The sequence below is a fragment of the Wasmannia auropunctata genome, unplaced genomic scaffold (assembly GCF_000956235.1).
Source record: "Wasmannia auropunctata unplaced genomic scaffold, wasmannia.A_1.0 LD336078.1, whole genome shotgun sequence".
In the NCBI taxonomy this organism is placed as follows: Eukaryota; Metazoa; Arthropoda; class Insecta; order Hymenoptera; family Formicidae; genus Wasmannia; species Wasmannia auropunctata.
Window position 1 is genome coordinate 4,033,473 of NW_012026812.1, and position 18,956 is coordinate 4,052,428.

At 37.4% G+C, this 18,956-nt stretch overlaps 4 protein-coding genes and 1 long non-coding RNA gene across 12 annotated transcripts in view; 2 read left to right on the forward strand and 3 right to left on the reverse strand.

The window, feature by feature from the left end:
- LOC105449010 (nuclear cap-binding protein subunit 1) overlaps positions 1-4,577 on the reverse strand; it is a 5,744-nt gene extending 1,167 nt beyond the window's left edge. Inside the window, 9 exon segments of the mRNA XM_011687965.1 lie at positions 366-633; positions 748-923; positions 1,001-1,236; positions 1,497-1,600; positions 1,776-1,981; positions 2,079-2,250; positions 2,469-2,963; positions 3,177-3,645; positions 4,124-4,577. Coding sequence (XP_011686267.1) covers positions 366-633; positions 748-923; positions 1,001-1,236; positions 1,497-1,600; positions 1,776-1,981; positions 2,079-2,250; positions 2,469-2,963; positions 3,177-3,645; positions 4,124-4,163 — 2,166 coding nt within the window. The 5' untranslated portion in view covers positions 4,164-4,577.
- Positions 4,578-4,746: 169 nt separating this feature from the next.
- On the forward strand, positions 4,747-12,154 carry LOC105449011 (protein pellino). Of its 5 annotated transcripts, none has more exons than XM_011687968.1 (8): positions 4,747-5,703; positions 8,311-8,502; positions 9,933-10,115; positions 10,200-10,431; positions 10,821-11,027; positions 11,119-11,406; positions 11,507-11,838; positions 11,950-12,154. In XM_011687968.1, the coding sequence occupies exons 2-8, from the start codon at positions 8,468-8,470 to the stop codon at positions 12,074-12,076; spliced, it is 1,404 nt and encodes a 467-aa protein (XP_011686270.1). In that variant the 5' UTR covers positions 4,747-5,703; positions 8,311-8,467; the 3' UTR covers positions 12,077-12,154. The 5 variants fall into 5 exon arrangements, with proteins under 5 accessions (XP_011686270.1, XP_011686273.1, XP_011686272.1 ...); XM_011687970.1 differs by lacking the exon at positions 4,747-5,703 and adding an exon at positions 5,825-6,079; XM_011687969.1 differs by lacking the exon at positions 4,747-5,703 and adding an exon at positions 6,109-6,198.
- A 290-nt stretch (positions 12,155-12,444) lies between these two features.
- LOC105449012 (60S ribosomal protein L32) lies at positions 12,445-14,135 on the reverse strand. 2 transcript variants are annotated; one of them, XM_011687972.1, is made up of 4 exons: positions 14,112-14,135; positions 13,749-13,864; positions 13,214-13,366; positions 12,445-12,656 (listed from the first exon to the last, which is right to left on the reverse strand). In XM_011687972.1, exons 1-4 carry the CDS (start codon positions 14,113-14,115, stop codon positions 12,498-12,500), a joined length of 432 nt encoding a protein of 143 aa, XP_011686274.1. In that variant the 5' UTR covers positions 14,116-14,135; the 3' UTR covers positions 12,445-12,497. The 2 variants fall into 2 exon arrangements, with proteins under 2 accessions (XP_011686274.1, XP_011686275.1); XM_011687973.1 differs by having other exon boundaries at positions 14,045-14,129.
- A 214-nt stretch (positions 14,136-14,349) lies between these two features.
- LOC105449013 overlaps positions 14,350-18,956 on the forward strand; it is a 201,004-nt gene continuing 196,397 nt past the window's right edge. The window contains exons 1-4 of one of the 3 annotated variants that reach the window (XM_011687975.1): positions 14,350-14,413; positions 15,420-15,668; positions 15,989-16,059; positions 16,662-16,700. The gene's annotated coding sequence lies outside the window, so the exon portion shown is untranslated. Of the gene's footprint in view, positions 14,414-14,764; positions 15,669-15,988; positions 16,060-16,661; positions 16,701-18,956 lie in introns of those variants that run through there. The other 2 variants (XM_011687974.1, XM_011687978.1) reach the window with 2 other exon arrangements.
- On the reverse strand, positions 16,982-18,942 carry LOC105449015. The gene is made up of 3 exons (XR_974297.1): positions 18,266-18,942; positions 17,544-17,944; positions 16,982-17,299 (listed from the first exon to the last, which is right to left on the reverse strand). It is a non-coding gene; the product is annotated as an uncharacterized LOC105449015 (long non-coding RNA).

Sequence of the window (18,956 nt, forward strand, 5' to 3'; positions counted from 1 at the left end):
ACAAATTGAATCGTTGCAGGCAAGCAACTTCGATAGAATAGCGATACACAGAGGATCTACGTATTACGCGCGGGCGCGATAGTCCATTCGAGCTCGGCTCGGAGCAGCGTCGCGTCTCGGCGGTCTCGCGTTACAGCAGTCACGATTCACGATATTACGCGCAACCTCGCGACGGCGCCGACGCGAAGTGCGCCGCGAAGACGGGATCCTCCAATCAATCTATATCTATAAATATCCATAAATTTTCGCAAATCCATTTGACTTTAAATCTTATCTAAAATAGGAATTTAGAAATTCTTTCATATTGTATCGACGAAAATACGACATTCGCGGACTGTTTATATAAGTGATACACGCTTTTGTACCTGAAATAATATAATGAGGAATAAATTTTTCTGATCTGCTTGCGCGGCTTCCAACTTTTCTTCCATTCGTTCTACTACGTCCTCCGATGGTCTCTCTCTATTTCTCTCCTTATTAGTGTCCTCCTAGTCCGAAGAGGAACCCGACCTGCTCTCCGCTCTTCTCAGTTTCTCCCTCGCCTTTATCCCTCGCGTTAATTCCGTACTCAACTTCGTCACATGTTTGTTCATTTTACGTATTGTCAAATGCAATATTTCCCAAATATATAATCTGGAAAAATGGAAGTTTCTTATATTAATATTCTTCCATATATACCATAAATAGTGCTGACATTTTTAAATAAAATAAATGAATGTATACTCTATCGAGATACAAAATACAAACTTTGTGAACTCTGATGCCATCTTGAAAAATATCCAGTTGGCGATAGCGCTACATTCGATAATACCAGTTTTTTAAAACTTGTCCGTTAGTACTACCATCATTTGATAATGATTCTTCCACAATGTATACATGTTTCTTAATATACATATCTGCGCTTCTTCTGTTTCAGCGAGCACCTATGAATAAGAAATATTTATGTGAAAAACACATGTATACACATGCATCTTGATTATAGAGTTAGATGTTAATTTACCTTGAAAACATAATGAAACTTTACTATAGCCGCAAAACTGTGACTGAAACTTTTCGAACCGAGATTCAGTAAAGTTTGTACAAAGACATCGATCTTCAATGGATTGTAATTATTCGTCTCTTCGTTTTCTCTAGGACCAGGTAATGTATTTAATACATTTAGTACTTCTTCCGGCGTGCATTTACGTCTTATAGAAACCACCAATTCGTGTGCTGCAGATGTACCAGGGAGTGAACCTGAAATAATTTGTTAACATGTTAGTATATTATAAATATTTTCTATCTAGCTTTGCCTTTGTTTTGTCTTTGCATCTTATTAGCGACTCAAATTACAAGTATAATGTCCTAATTCATGCCTAATGTTGATTAAAAATAATAAATATTACACTCCTCTACGTCTATTAAAACTAATTTGATATCGAAATAAAATGTAGGACATTATATTTCGTTAAATTTCAAAGCTGCATCATTTGATTTGTTTATTCCATTATACTTACTAGCACCTTCAGATGAATATTTGTACACAGGCTCGGGAACTGCTGGAATCAATTCTGCGTACGAGTCTGGCATCATATCTCGAATCCTTTGATAATATGACAATCTAAAAATGCGAATTTTGTGGATGATTTTATATGCATTTTTGTATGTACAATAGAACTCACAATATAATTTTGTATGTCCGTATATTGATATAAAGCTATACGTTTTACAGCACAATTTTATAAATATTGTACTTTAAATAATATAAAAAACAGGATTATATATAAAATACTGACCTCAAAGCCTTAAGTAGAACCTCTCGTATAAATTTTGGTCTTGGATGTTCTGCATCGCGTTGCAAGCAAGAATCCCAATCTTCCCACGACCAGCGGAATTGAAAGTTGCTTAAATGGTATGCAAACCACCAGACAAAGCGATCGAAAGCGGTAGCCGCCATACTGTCTATACGACGAAACAGAATCTCTGTGGCTTGCGCTAGTACCTAAGTACAATTTAAATATTATTTTTATCGTCCTATGCTATAATAAATGAAAAATATTAAATTTTCGAGCATGTAATTTATTTTTATTATTTGTAACCTGTGGCATAGTTGAAGGCTGTAATTTGCAGAGTTCTATCAAAATTGATCCATAACTGATCTCCAAATGTTTTGGAGTGGGCAGTCTAAATAATTCACCGAATATTACTTCAACAATGCAATAGTCTAAAGGAATTTTTGCTTTAAATGGAAAGTTTAGTAGTTGTGCAGCACTGTAAAATAAAAATAATTAACGTTATCATATTGCAATTTGCAAATAACAGTAATAATTATGAGGAAGCGTTTATCGATGCTTTATAAAATAAATTATATTATTGAAAAAACTAAAAAAAGATATCAATTTCTTTCAATATATCGCACTTTTGCTGCAAAAGTGACATAACTTTAAAAAAATTACGTTTTCCACACTTTTGATATATAAATGTCTTACCAATCCTTTCTCTCGAAATAATTATTATTAATGATCTGTCGTAGATGTTCTTCTATCAAGAATCTCTCAATGGCATGACTTCCCGGTAATAATGGTCCTTCAGCAGGACAATCGGTATAATCAAACATACGAAAGACGACAGTAGGCAATGGATAAGAATAAGATTCGTGGTGTGGAGGTGGTATCAAAGGTGGTAAATTATGTTGCAGCGCTTCACACAGAATCGAATCGAACGCAAGATACGGCCGCGGAATATGTTTCTCAGCCCAATTGTCCTGTCTCAGTTTGCGAACTTGCGCCCACAAGCAATCTAAATATTCCTCCTGTGGATGAGGCGTGTCACTCGACCATACTCTCAATGCCGGCTGATGCTTTTTGCTTCGTTTGTTCAAAAATATCTCTATTGTAACCATCAGATGATCCAATTCTTGTTCTTTCTTCTCATACAATTCTCTGCCAACCCATGGCAGCGTTGATAAAACAGCATAAACATACCTGTAAATTATTATACGCAATTATTAAAGACTGTTTACTTCAACTGTTTAATTCAATAGAGATGTCGCTATAAGACCTATTCTTGTTAGTTGACTTGTTGCACGGTTCATCTTCCCTCTTTTTATCTCTATGTTGTAAAAAAAATGAGGAGAAAGATGAACGACGCAAGAAGTTCAAAAAGAACCTAACAATAAATAAAAATTTCTCACATACCAATCACGTCTCACTTGCGGTACACCATCCTCATTTGCAGCATCCAGCATATTGTCAAATAATTGCATCAACGATCCGCATGATAAAACATGGCAATTTACCAAATCAGCCAGAAATCTAAGAGAATACCTAGCCACATCCCATTTGCATGCTTTTAAGGAATCCTTGAAATTTTTCACCATATAATCAACGAATTCTCCGCCAAAATTAAAATTTTTCGCGTTTAATAGCCCAACAAGGGTAGTATAAATAGTGCATTTTTCTGGCATTTTAATAGCGCAGTCTGTTAAAATCCGAAGAATCTTGCTTCGAAATAAACCCAGGTCGGCTTCTAATACGGAAGCCAAACCTTCTAAGTTGCTTTCCAAAGACGATGTTGACTTCTCCCCGACGCGGAGGATGAGAGATTCAAGACGATCTTCGATCTCTTGATTCTCTGATACCCTCCTTCGTTTCTTATACACTCGATCTAAAAAAAACAGAGAACATATGTGTAATTTTATAAGTGTAATATGCGTTTTATAATAAGTATAAAAGAGTCAATTTCTATATAATGATTTTTATAACAAAGATACATATAATACATAATAAAGATACAGCATCGATAGAGCATAACTTGTTCGTATAAATGGAGTATAACGGAGTAAAAATAGAGATAAATAGAGTTCTATCGTGTATCTTACACAATGTATAACAGAATAAAAGTTCAACAGTGAAAATTTTTTATTTTTGGAGCAAAAAACTTGATTGTATGCGTGTGTTATGTGTGTCGAAATAAAAAGTATAAAAATCATCAAATAAATTAAATCGAATAGAATTTTTAAAAAGACGGTATAAAAATAACATGTTTGTATTAATACAGTTTTCTATTTGAATATCATAGACAGTCGGTAAGAATCGGAATTCGAAGCATCAGGCGAACGGTGATAACTTCAAGTGTCGCTTACCGTAGCCATCATCTTCTTCATGTACTCTTCTGCGGCTCATATTTCTCAGTACAGAAACGACCGATGATTTCGAAAATTCCGTACCCGCGATCGTTACTTTCGCACTTTGTCGCGCACTCTTTAACTTGTGAACGGCGTAATTATAAAATGCAATTTCACAGTTTCACACGCGTCGAATTCTAACCCCGTTATGCCGAACCCCGACCAAAAATCGAGCATCAAGACAGTAGAGTGACGATGACTGTGTTGTAAGGTACTTTAATGTGATTGGCTTCTGCCCTTGGCTGCGTCCAAAAACTACGCCTAGATCGGACAGAAGCATCTGCCCTCTGGTAAAAGTGGCACCGTCTATATATTCCAAGTTCGATGGCTCAGCTGATTCGCGCGCTGCCTCCCTCGCTGCACGCGCCTTTATGCAAATTTCGTAATGTTTCGTATTAAAAACGACAAAAGTTAACAATTATTTACATAAATAAGTATTTATTCAGGAGACACTTGCGCTTCTCTTCCCAACAGCTTATTAACCTCCTTCCTTTAGCAGGAAAACAAAATGGCGGCTTTCGATCTCAGTGCTCTCGATATATCGTCATATCGATATATCGATAGTGAAATGGCGGATCTATCGACTGTAGCCTGTCGCAGCAACATGGCGTCCATCGCTACGGAACGCATTGGATGAGATCAGATCACGGTGATCCGATTTTTTCGCTCGTTCACACTTCCGTGGAGGAATCGGGCAACGCATTTCGCGATCTCGCGTACGCGCGACTCGAAGACTAGCGTCTCTACGACTCGCCGTGTATACGCCGTGTATATACGAGCTCGCCTCGCCATTCGCTACTCGCCGTCGGCGTTGCGTCGAAAGTTGCGTGTGCGTGCGTGTGTCTCGCGCGTTGTGTGTTGAGTGTTGTATTGTTCCGCGTGCGTGCTTGTGTTGCGTGCTCCTCACCGCTCCACCGGAGGCGGCGGAGGCGCAGCTATCATCCCGTCTCGCCTCGGCCCTCGCCTCGCCTCGCCTCGCCTCGCCTCGCCCCGCCTCGCCTCGCCGCTGCCATCGTTCGAATCGTCCGTCGTCGCGCGACGTGCAAAACAAACGTGTGCACTGAGCAACACGGGTGACGACGATCGAACGGGAGAGAACTGTGGACAAGCGGAGTAACCGAGAGTGTGGAAGAGCAAGAAACGAACGCGGCGGAATTCAGTGCTGGTAATCGATATGACACTCGTGTGATACGCCGCGCGATCATGGGTCGTCGTTCTGCCCGGGGATCATCGTCATCGTCATCGTTAGTAAACACGACGGGTCGCAACGAGACGACTCCGTCGAGAATGGAGCAGTGAACAGCAGTGGAGAGCGGCGCGCGCGCTCCAGCAACGTACACATATCATCGGTACTCGCGGTCGGAGGACTTCTTGCCTCGGGGGAAAGAAAAGAGAGGTAGGCAAGGTGGAAGAATTGCCTCTAAACTGCGGTGTGATTCTCAGAGGAGGCGGAGAGGAACAGTCGTTAGTCGCAGCTCGTCGCCGAAAATTGCAGCAAAGTCACTTTCGAATGCGGAGAGTGCCACAATGGTGATACGGTAAATCATTTGTCATTTATCCTTGTAGTCTGCCCTGAAAGAATGAGAAGGAACGTGAGAGAGAGAGAGAGAGAGAGTGAGAGAAGAGGGGGAGGGAGCATCCTCCCTCCCCCGCGCGGTCGATAATACTGCACGGACAATCGTGTCACACCGATCGACGTGCCGCAGTGCATCCGTGCGATTTCCCTATCTGCAATCCGATACTACGTCGTTGGCGCGTATACACGAATATGCGTGTATACACGCGTATCCGACGTGCACCTGTGTGCGTGGAATATTTACCAAATAACCCAGTACGCGAAGGTCTACTCGTCGTCGTCGCGTCGCCGTCGCAGTGACGACGTTATCTCTCTCGCGAAGACGCGGACTGGTGCCAGTAATTATCGACTCTGTGTGCATGAGAATCATTTCTCCTTTTTTTTCTCACCCCCTCGACCGCGAACGACCGTCCACCCTGGCTCTTGTTCACACGATCACCACGGAGGATCCCACGAGGTGCGCGCGAGTAACATCATTCCGTTCAAGCTAGCCCAAAATTTTTTTTTGGAAAGCTGTCCCTCTCGATCACGCTCGTCGCACACACTCCTCTTTTTCCCGACCTTGCTTTTCTCCACTTCCGCGAGAGTAGCTTGCACTCGGCTCCGTTTTGAAGACGATCTCTAGGAAAGCTGACAGGTGCAAAACATATCGTAAAGCCCATATCAGACTATGCATATCAAGAATGCGAATTGGAAAATTAGAATTTAACTAATCGGATAATTTTAACTTTAATCCGTTTTATTCTAATTGATTGAATCTTCCATCTTCAATGCGTAGTCTGATACGAGAATCACTGTAATTTCGGCAGATTTAATTCGCGATACGATGAATATACGAGAGAGAATATTGCTCGGAGTAGAAAAAAAATCATCATTGTTATATTTTATGTGTCTACTGCAAGTAGATGCGAAATCGATAGAGTTACATATCGATCTCGTTGATCAATGAAAGAATCGCAAGGAAACCTTGCCGAAAATCCGTGGCTCTTGACTACAGTCGCTTTATTCTCAATTGCACGAGTGTATGACGGCGAAATATAAATCTTTTTAGGTCATCGTCGGCGGTACGGTACTGTCCAAGTGGTTGCGAAAGACCTGTGTATTTATCCTGCGCGCGATAAGCGTGTTTTGATCATAGTTTGAATATGTGCCGACACTCATTCCTTTGTCATGACGCGCGCGCGGGCGCTAATTGTTTGCTATTGTTGAAACCGAAAGTTACCTTGCGGGCATGACCCGCATGACTTTATTCTCTGAAGCTCACTGTCGCACCCATCGTGAGACAGAAAAAAATAACGCATGAAGAAGTGAAGAATTTCCATAATAGAATAACTACTTTTGTAAACTAATTGAATCAATTAACCCGGAAATCATCACTTAATTTTCTTTGCGTAAACGATCATTTGAGATGATTTTTACGTACCAATTAAAAGTCACTGTTATTAACTACATATATCATTGATTGCTGTATAATTTATTAGTGTTTGAAATTATTTTATGTAATTTTATAAAAAAGTTAAGAGAAATAAAAAAAATAGGTATGAATTCTCCTCGATCAGTAAAAAAAATCTACTGTGATTGCGAGTTTCATTTTCTCATTGCCGAGATATAAAAATCATTTCAGATGATTATTTTCAGATTAATGGGTACATCTTGTTGAAAAATTTTAATTGTTATAAAATTTATGTTTTGTGTAAAATTCTTCGTTACTTTATATGTGCAATTAATGTGAACCTTAAATCTGAAAGAAATTTTTGTACGGGCTTTTTTGTGTACACATTTTTGGCAGCATGCTGGTAAATGGTTGTATGTGTTATGTGTGGAGAAGCTTGACAATTCTTATTTCCATTTCTACCAACGTAAATTAACTTTAATCTCGGTTCAGCTTATTTTTTATCTTCTAATTCTAGGAATAAGGTAAAAAATAAATTGAACCGAGATTAAAGTTAATCAATTTTGGTAAAAATGGGCCTTAGTTTCACAAATTACCTGCTCAACTTTATTTAAAAAAAAAAAGCCAATGTATGGATATTGCGTAGCATTTTCGTAACACGTATAGTTAATACACGTGTACAACTGAGTTATCGTAACAGCAGTCGTAATGGCCCATTTGTGGGTAGGTGTCTATAGAGAAAATTTGAGGATGAGTCGGTAGGAATACCCGTACAATTCGTATTGTTGTGAAAGATCCGATTACATTTAGAAATAAACGTAAACGAGATAAATGCAAAGCGGCAGCATTAATCGAGAATTTTTGATACATACACTAAAGTTAATTTAATTTCTAGACCTGCTTACCGAAACTCTGTCTCTTACATTAAAATTATAGGAATGACAGCGTATCGCAAGCAAGAGCTAAGAAAATTGAAGCTAAGGTCCTCTTTGTTAACAATAGCAGTTACGAGGCAAAGACTCGGGCGACTAACGCGCACGCACTTTCACAGATATGGAAAATTTGATTACGCAAAAGTTGCAGCTCGTCCTGCGAACAGGATAGAAAAAATTAAAAAAAAAAGAGTCTCCTTCAGTTAATTATGATCTTTATATTGAATTATGTTTCTCATTGCAGATCATAATTACCAATTCGCAGCTTGCCGCGTGCAAATGCAATTGCTCAGATTTGTCTGCTACCGCGTGTGAAGATCCTTAAGACTGCCCGTCCTTACCAAGTACCCTTTCAAGTACTATGTGGAAGTTAGTAGTCTGTAAATCCCACTGAAAGGAGGATGCCAGTAACTAAACGCATTCCATACCCTTCGCGGTAAGTAAGAGTCTCACGGTTTACGCATTACGTAATGTAAGCCACGAAACCATTGTATCTTCTCTATCACGTACGGCCTGTGTTCAGATGGCGATTTGGATTTTCTTATAGAAACGCACCGTTTGTAAGAAAACACGAAGCGTGCCATCATCGTTTGTGCGAAAGTACAAAAAATAGTGAAAAATAAGCACTTTTGTAAAGAATTATACACTTTGTAGAAACTAAAGAGATAGATCGGGGCTGTACAGATGTGTGTGTATATATATATATATATATATATATATACATATATATGCGACAAGGTGATGTATCAAGCGCTTCCTTTGCTCACAAAACAAAATTGGCAATTCAAAATGCCTCGCTGCTATCTCTAAAACAAATACAAACTGTGGAAAAAAGCGTACCAAAGTCATTCATCTGACAAATTAGCAACTGATCTTGGTGCGAATATATTAACAACATTAAGTTATTTCGCTCAATATAAGATACTTAAAATACTGAAACTTTGCTGTACAGTCTTGTACACGTATCTGATATCTTTTTTGCTTTTTTGGGATCAGAAAATTTTCCAGTTACAGACATCCTTCTGTTCAATGTCTTTCCATATAGTTATTAACATATATTAATCCCGTTTTAATCTCCAATGAAATTTCCCGTTCCTTGGTGGAAGCTACAATTATGCAAGATTAGATGAAACACTCAGGGAATGAGTATAATTTGTACAGTTTTAACGCAACACGTACTACATGATTATATATTCATCCTCCATTTTACTCTTACGATCTCCTAACTAGGGCTATTATGACTGCATTGTTTCTATGAGGATTTATTTTTCTTTCCTGCAAAAATCTTAATTTAAAAAATGAAATTTCTCATTGCTTCATGGGCTTAATAAAATTCATAAATCACTGTGTAGTTGGTTCTTCTAAAAATTGATTGTTTTACGAAGAATTAACAAATGTATAGCTCACTAGTTGTCATATTATTCTGTATAGGATGATTTGCCACTACCACTTCTATCAGCTGTAACTATTAAAAAAAAAATCAAAAGTAATTTAAACAAATTAGTAATTAAATAAAAGAAATTCTGATAATTCTATAAAATTATTAAATATCTCGGCAAATTAAATTTCAAAACTGCAAACAGACAATACAATTTTCCAATTTTTTAATCTTTAATTTTTAATTTTAATCTTTTGAAAGAAATTTAATTTAACGCTTGATTGCTATCGAAACTTAATATCGAAAAATATTTACAATCAAATATTGCAATATATCCAGCCAGAAGATTTGTTAAAAAAGAGATCAACTTCAAATTCATCAGAAAATCTATTTATAATCGTCAAGAATTTTTAACGGAAAGTGGTAGTGAAGAATCACGCTATATATATATATGCGAACGGTTTATCATATCGTGTGTTTTATATTAGATCCGACGGCGGTAGTAGCGAGAGCCCGTTGCTCGTGGAAGAAGGTGAGACAGTCGGTGCACCTCACAGTCCACGCAATATACACAGTCACAGCCATTCACATGGCAATCCACACCGATCTCACAGTTATCATCATGAAAAGCCTAAACAATTAGTGAAATACGGTGAACTAGTTATACTTGGGTAAGGATTTCCCAGAAAATCAAGCAGATAACAAAGGAAAACAGAAGGTTAATGACTAATGATTTTATCTGACGACTTTCACAGATACAATGGTTACCTTCCACCTGGTGATAGGGGAAGAAGAAGAAGTAAATTCGTATTATACAAACGACCCGTGCCAAATGGTGTTAAGCGTAGCAAGCACTACATCGTTAAAACGCCCCACAGTTCGCAGGCCATCCTCAACACGAAGCAGCACTCAATTTCGTATACACTTTCCAGAACACAGGCTGTTATTGTCGAATATACGGAAGATGAAAAAACGGACATGTTTCAAGTAAGCTCGAAATATTCCATTTTACTTGGACTTTGCAAAGTTATGTCTAGTTTACTTATTGATTTTTTTATCAGAGATCAGTATATTCAGTATTATATAGCCAATATATACATTAGAATCACGGATGTAATTTTTTTATATTGTATGTATTTATTTTTATTTCTATTATGTTTATTTTGTAAATTATCGTAACCCTCACATTGAGGACAATCTAATTGCGAGCCGAAACATTTGCAAAATCAAATTTATACGATTATGTAAGAATATAATTATTATCATGAAAAACCAGCTTATTAGCCTACTCTCGCTGTTTTTAATCTATTGAGACTTGAAATTACTTATTTTTATTTTAAATTTATACATTGTCACATATAAATTTAAATCCATAGATTGGTCGTTCGTCCGAGTCGCCTATCGATTTCGTAGTGATGGACACATGTGCGGGCAGTGGCGATGGTGGGCCTACTAACGAAGGACGTGTCGCTCAAAGCACCATCAGCAGGTTCGCTTGTCGGATTCTGGCGGATCGATCAGATCCCAGAATCGCCAGGATCTATGCCGCGGGCTTCGACAGTTCGAGGAACATTTTTTTAGGGGTGAGACTCGAAATCTATGATTGATCGTGAAGCTTAAAATACACCAACTCTGACAAAAAAAGCTTTATAAATGATCTTTTTAAATGAGCAGGAAAAGGCAACTAAATGGCAAGAGAATCGTGAGATTGACGGACTTACGACGAACGGGGTCCTAATAATGCATCCGCGAGGTCAGTTCTGCGGTGGCGAGGCACAATGTGGTTTCTGGCGGGAGGTCAGTGTGGGCGGCGGAGTTTTCTCGCTCAGAGAAAGTAGGAGTGCTCAACAGAAGGGCAGCGTCGTGGAGGATGAGAGCAATATTTTGCAAGATGGGACTCTCATCGATCTCTGCGGCGCTACTTTGCTCTGGCGGTCGGCTGAAGGCCTCGCAAAATCTCCGGTAATTTACATCTTTACATCTTAAAAAAAAAATTTATAAAATCGTGTATCGCTTAGTTTACTTAATATTTAATTGGCTGACCGCGTTTTTTTGTTCACAGACGAAACAGGATTTAGAAGAATTAGTAGACGCTATAAACGCCGGTAGGCCACAGTGTCCTGTGGGCTTAAACACACTGGTCATACCGCGTAAAGCAGCTTCAGATTCGACGCAGCAGCAGCCATACGTTTACCTTAAATGCGGTCATGTACAAGGGCATCATGATTGGGGCCAGGAGAAAGATAAGGTTACGAGAAGATGTCCCATGTGCCTTGTCGCAGGGGCGGTAGTCAAATTGTCTATGGGAATAGAGCCTGCCTTTTACGTAGACTGCGGACCGCCCACTTACGCATTTAGTCCCTGTGGGCATATGGCTACAGAGAAAACTGTCAAGTTAGTAACGCACGTCAGTCGCTAATCCTTTACACTTTTAAGATTAAATTCTAGGTATATTATTTGTCATTCCGCGATTTCTCATTCGCTGTTTGTTCTTCTGTTTTGCAGATATTGGGAGAAAGTAGCCATTCCACACGGCACAAACGGCTATATCGCGATCTGTCCCTTCTGCGCGGTACCGCTCGAGGGAACGCCAGGATATGTAAAACTAATTTTTCAGGATAATGTAGATTGAAGATATAAAATAATGAAGGAAACATGTAGAAATTAATAACTTCTTAAGAAATATAAGCATTATTAAACTCAATCGAGAGGGAGAGAGAGCTATCACATTAAATACCCACAGAAATTTCCTTACTTTTTTGTCTCATAGAATTGATATGATTTATTATGTATAGTTATTCGCGATTATATAATTAATAAATTAGTTGATCAATGACAGTAATTCTCTCACAGAAGAAATTTTGTGATGCTGAAAAAGTTTATTACTATTGTATATGATTCGTAGAGATTCCGATATTTTTGTTAATTTTGAAAACATTTACATAGAATAATTGAAGAGACCAATGAGAAATTATAGAAGAATATAATATACACAGGAGATATATTTTTAATATTTTATTGCCAAAATACACGCAAATACACGAAAGTAATGTTTACTCATTCTCTTCCGAACGTAAGCGTGCACTGGCATTTGTTACGCGTATCGAAAGTTGTTGAGCACGCTCGACAATGCTTTTCCTTTTCTTGCTGCTAACAGCATGTGCAATCTCTGCGCAGAACTTGCGATTTTGCATCATTAAAACTTCAAGTTCCTGTAAAGAATCAGTCTTTGTGTTTATGGTTTATCAAAAGAGATACATAAACAAAATGTACAGCTGCAGTAAGGTTCAGATAATGTACTAGTTTTTTTATCTGTAGTAATAATTCTGACTCAGGTGACTCAATGCTATTTAAATACGAATTTTTAATTATAATAAAAAAATTTTGAGATATCTTGAAATATCGCCCATTTGCTATAACACAACTCAAAAACAAAGTTTTCCAGAAAATGAGTTTTAAATGTTTTAAATCATTAAAATGTTAATTAATTTTGAAATGAAATTTTGGTGTAATATAAGTGATGTAGAAGAATAAAAGTTCTTTTAAAATACGTTCTTTCTTTTTCTCTTTATGTTTCCATTTTTTTTTTGCAAATAACTCAAAAGTGACAATTTTTCAATTATGCCGTAGCAAATGAGCAATATGTATTTCCATATTGAAAGAAGTTGATACTCAAAATTTTAGTACTTGATTAAAACAGCACTTTATCTACACATATCTCAGTTTATTAATTTTTAAAAGAAAATTGATTTTTTTTTTAAATATTTACCTTCACATTATGTACAAGGACCTTGCGGAAACCAGTTGGTAGCATGTGACGCGTTTTCTTGTTGCTACCATAACCAATGCTAGGCATCAAGTACTGACCCTTGAAACGCCTGCGGACTCTGTTATCGATACCTTTCGGTTTACGCCAGTTGCGCTGCAAAATATATGAGACATAATTGAAGTACTTGATGCAACAGTGGGCTAATCCCATTTGATAAAAACAGAGGAAATAAACTCTAAAGTTCAGCGTTTATTTTCTCCATTGTTACAAAATATGGTCTACAATTTGTACATACTTTTTAGTTTTTACACTGTTTGATAATTAATTCAAAAAAGCTCTCAATCTCTCTCAAAGAATAAGTTTGAATAATTAAGATGGATAAATATAAATATCATAACAATGACGTTACATAAAATTACAAAACAAATACAGATTAAATAATGATGATATATATATATATAGTGTAGGCAGTGTATAACCAAACTTTTTACAGAACGCTCTCGCGATTGAAAAGCACAGAGCGAAGGATACCCACCTTGAGTTTATTATATCTATCACTCTGATGCCTGATAAACTTCTTCGTCCTCTTCTTCACGATTTTGGGTCGATAAACCGGTCGGATGGACATTTTGAGTTCTGTTTGGCGTACCACTGAAACAACAGACAGCAATCTAAGTCACGCCGGTTACAAGGTTTTCCATTTATAACTCCTGTCTAAAAATAATGCCCTTTCGCGCTCCAGAAAATCGTCAACGATTAAACAGGTCTCATATTATGCTCATTCCGTTTATGATTATCGTGGAAAATGCGGATTTTTCGCGTGATACGTACCACTCGCTAATATGTCGAAAAAGAGAAAGGCAGAAAAAGGTTAGGTTGAACGGTTAGCTTAGCTTACCCATTGAATGTATACAGCATATAGAGTAGAGAGTGTAGAGAGACAAGCGCGGTGGCTTTCTAGAGAATATTCTCTAGAAAGAAGAACGAGGGCGCTATCTAGGGAACTTAGGAGCGCGGACGGCGCGGAACGGCGGAATGTATACAGTCCCTAGCTAGTGTTTCTAGGGATGTAGAGTGTCGACACTGTCGACTGTCGACTGTCTGTAGTGCGTGGCCTGTGCCGAGTGCCGTGTGTAAACACTGTAAACAGCATCGTTAAATGCGAGTACAGCGGGACGCCGAGCGCGAGCACTTTGCCGAGTTAGTAGTTAACGTCAATTAAACATTTCGGGACGACGACGGGATAGACGGGACAAACGGGACATCGAGTTGCTTTGCATTTCGCTCCCCGTCGAGTTTCATTCAAACACGACTCGCTCGCCAGCATAATAAAGTAAAACGTGAATCGTTAAAGATCTAACGACGCGTAACGAAAGCCGGGAAGTCACGACGTAACCATGTCTTGTTAATAATTCCGCAGAATTTATCGTGCATACTCTCGACATCGAATCTCAATCGCGTGTTTCCGAGCGGTCCGAATTCGCCGGCCGAATAGTCGCTAATTTGACTCGGTCCGCGGAGCGAGTGGTTGGGCGGGGGGAAGAGGGGGCACGGCGTGACGTGTGACCAAAATGGCGTGAGCACGCAGCGGGTTGACTGCGTCGGACGGCATTCGGTGATGCCTTCCCCTCGTAAGTATCGTCGCGATCGCCTTGTCTTTCGCTGTTCGTTAATCGCGAGAATGTTTAAAATATATATATAGATATACAGATTTCGCGAGACGCGTACAATGCGACAGATTCTCTTGACCAAAATTCGAATATATATCCGCGCGTACCTCCCCGCCGACATCGTGCTACGCTGTTCGCGAAATGATATTTTGGCGATATTTCAACATACTTTTCGATTCTCTCTGTAGTTCGAACTCGTGCGGTTTGTTCATGTCGCGATACGAGGAAATAATAATCGCAAATTTTTCTCGATTCGAAGTACGAAATAGACAAAAGTACGGAGAATGGCGGCGTTGAGGGGGGGGGGGGGGGAGCAACAGGTAGCGTCGCTTATGACGGTAGCCGCGAAACTTGTCGCAGTTGTCGCGCGTCGCCGTAAAGTTGATCGAGCGATCTACAAATTTTTATCTCCATTTTTTAATTCATTGCGTTACTATCAGTCGTATCACGGGCGCGATTCGCGCGAACGAGATCTCGCACGCGTTTTTTTTATTCCTGCGTCCTTCGATTTAACGGTAGACACTCGGCGCTATTAGCCCGACAGTTCTTGTTTGAGCTCGAGTCAAGATAGAAAGATGCCATTAGTGGTCGTGCGCGATCGACGGGAGAGTTACGGGAGAGCCATGTAGAGACAGAGCGATACGCGAGTGATAATAGTTAATCCTGCTCCGCGAAGTGTTGCGCGTGTGATTAGTGCCAGAAATCAAAAGTGATAGCGAAGCGAAAGAGGACTGAGAGGAGGAGCAGGCCCGGGGTGGCATCAGGCAACGGCGGGGCAACCGTGGGTAAGCGTCTTGTAAATCTCGTAATTGAAAGTTTTTATAATTTTATATAATTTGCTAATGATTGGATTTTATGTTTTAATTTCTTATAAATTTTATTCATTTTTAATATATTATAAAATAATCACATATAGTTAGTTTATAACTTATATTAAAAATTAGGAAATTTATAAAAAATGAAATCAGAACTCATCCATTCCAAGGCAATTGTGAGAGATCGTATTATAATTATTTTTTTGAGATTAAAAATTGTACCTTTATTGTACTATTATTAATAATAATAATTAACAGAAAAAACTTATATATCTGATTTTTGTGATTAGTGCCAGGAATCGAAAGCGAGAGAGGAGGAGCAGGCCTGGGATGGCATCAGGCAACGGCAAAGCAACCGTGGGTAAGCATCTTATAAATCTTGTAATTGAAAGTTTAAATTTCCTAATTTTTAATATAAGTTATAAACTTTAGGTTATATATATATATATATTGACATTTTATTATATTATTTTAAATATTGTTCTGTGACGGCGATACTTTCTTTATTTAATATTGTATTAAATAAAGAAAATATCACCGTCACAGAACAATATTTAAAATAATATAATAAAATGCCAATATCAATCTGTGTAATACGATGTGTAGGAAATATTTCAGATTTTATTTCGAGACACGAAAAATATTTGGGTGTTAATAATATCTATTAGAAAATAGAAAAAATGTAATACTTAATATAAAATACTTGAAAATGTCTAATTGTAAGACAGATTGAAATGATTGATTTGAAATTATTTAGATAATTTGAGAGAGAGAGAATTAGATTTATTTATCCAAAAAGTAAAAACTAATATATGAAAGAATCACTTTCAAAAATAATGTATCCTTTTTTATTGTTTTATTTAAAAGAAAAAAAATAGAAAGTTGAACATGTAGTATTTATTTTTTAAGATATATTTTTTGAGACACGACTTTTTAACATTTGAATTTATTTATATTTTACAGATTACTCATTACAACTCCGCTGCTGCGCTTCGAAGACTGGTGAGTCTTAAAATATTTTAATTTTTAAGTAATGGATTTGTGAGAAAAAATCAGGTATCATATGTAACAGTTTTTTATATAACATATATACCTGATTTTTTCTCACAAATCCATTACCTAAAACGTCATTATTATGTAATGTTGTATTATTTTTATTAATATTTATAAGTATTGATAAATATTTTTATTATTAAAATATTTATCAATATTTATAAATATTTATCAATACTAATAAAAATAATACAACATTATTGACGTTAATGACGTTACATATTCATTATATGAGAAAAATTTGTACGTGCAGAAAAAATCGTGTACAGCTCAAAGGATCTGATTTCTTTTCGAGATGTATTAGAATCTTTCGAGAGAAACTGACATGAAAATAGAAATATAATAAACGCGGGAATATCGATTTATCTGTAATACAGATAAACATCTGTAATAAAATCAGATCCTCACGAACCACGTAATGTTGAGTCAAATGAAGCAAGCCCATCTCGATGCGTGAGAGTCCGTCAAATTGCGCGGTGCTATCGTAAAAATCTATATCGTTCTTTCACCGTCCATTGAATCACTGTCGGATGCGAGAAAACGATGCGCTAAAATATTAATTTTTGTTATCATTGATGCAAAGCGGAACTCGCGTTACAACATTTTTATTTTGAATTGCACCTTTACTTTTTTAAATCTATTTTAATAAAAGCAGAGAAAGTTGAAGTTATAAACTAATCATATGTGATGAGTGCTTTTATTAAATGTTTTTATTAAATGCTTTTATTAAAATAGACTTAAAAAATAGGCTTAAGAAATAGACTTAAAAAAAATATCTATATATTTACATACCTAAACTATGAATTCGGATTTCACTCACGTACGAGACCGGCATATCCAAATGCTTCTCTTGTTTTACGCCAATGTCTTCTTCGATTTCGTCCGTGTCTTTTCGCACGATTCGCGGTTCACCAGGAAGCAGATGCTCCCAGAATTCGATTTTGCTCAAGTCCCAATTTATTTTCGCGCAGCCATACCGCGAGGCTGCATATTCACCCAATAATTTTTATCGTTCCAAATACTCTCGACTCCCAGATACAACAAATTAATTTCTTCATCGGCCGGGTTGGAAGACATTCCGGAGGAAGGCTCGACGAAGATCGGTTTCTCGCACCATTTTCGTCCGATAAGATAACCACCCACGCGTGTATTCGATGACCGAAATATTTATCGGATCGTGGATGTTCGAATTCCTAGGACCATAAGACCGAATAAATAATCGCGATGCGGATCGACATATAAAATCGTAATCATAAATCATAACCATATAGTCGGTATAGTAATCTCTATAAAGGGAGGGAGAAATCTTTACAAAAAGTTTTTTAATCTTACAATTAATTTATCTCCATTACGAAAAAGAATCTCTTAAATTCTGATCATGCGTTATATTTGGAATAATAAGATATATTTATTAGATATAAGATATATTTATTAAATCTTCATTAAGCAACTACTACTAAATGTATTAAATAACAATATCAAAGATAAAATGGCACTTTCTTTCACATACGTACAGCGATCCTCTACAGTCATCCTCTGTCGCTCTTCTTCTTGTCGTTGTAATTTCGCCTCCGTCTTTGCTCTCTCGCAATCTTCTCAACTCTAAGAGAAATCGACTCCTGAAATCGAGTGGTGCCTTTAACTAATACTTGACTGTTTTGGGCTTGTCGACCGACGGTGGTACTTGCTCAATCTCCGACAGCAAATACGGACAGGTTCTTCTGGTCATGTCGCAGAGTACTTGCTCGCGCGATGCATATCCACTCACTACGAACGCGTTGTAACTCTGTCCTAGCAGTAAACTTACTAAAAGCGTTGCGCACTCGAAACTATTACTCTTCTGAAAGTCTAACACCCACGTCGGTGAGCACAAGTGTTCAGGCTAAAAAAAAAAGATAAAAGATAATGTTACGATTTATTATTTCCTTGATGTTTCATAGATATGAATATATATCTACGACACGATAACATTCGATTTTTTGAAACTACATTTTTGTTATATTATTGTCGAATTTAACTATAAGAAATATGCAGTTTCGCAATATATATGATAATATTGCATTGTAAATATGTTCATTTTATGAAGCATCTCTATAATTATATTATGAATTTATATTTATTAGTTGTAGTAACAATCGCAGTAATGTATAATAAACAATTTTTGTAGTTAAAATATACGGAACATAACTTTGAGGTAACTTGAGC

What these genes read in the sequence shown, in the direction of transcription:
- LOC105449012 (XM_011687972.1), bottom strand. An exon ending in ATAGATATAATAAACTCAAG is followed by an intron (nt 13,367 to 13,748) that starts GTGGGTATCCTT and finishes TATATTTTGCAG; the next exon opens with CGCAACTGGCGTAAACCGAA. An exon ending in TCCTTGTACATAATGTGAAG is followed by an intron (nt 12,657 to 13,213) that starts GTAAATATTTAA and finishes GATTCTTTACAG; the next exon opens with GAACTTGAAGTTTTAATGAT.
- LOC105449011 (XM_011687966.1), top strand. Translation starts at nt 6,101, where the DNA reads ATGAGAATCATTTCTCCTTTTTTTTCTCACCCCCTCGACCGCGAACGA. An exon ending in CGAGGAACATTTTTTTAGGG is followed by an intron (nt 11,028 to 11,118) that starts GTGAGACTCGAA and finishes TTAAATGAGCAG; the next exon opens with GAAAAGGCAACTAAATGGCA. An exon ending in AAGGCCTCGCAAAATCTCCG is followed by an intron (nt 11,407 to 11,506) that starts GTAATTTACATC and finishes TTTTGTTCACAG; the next exon opens with ACGAAACAGGATTTAGAAGA.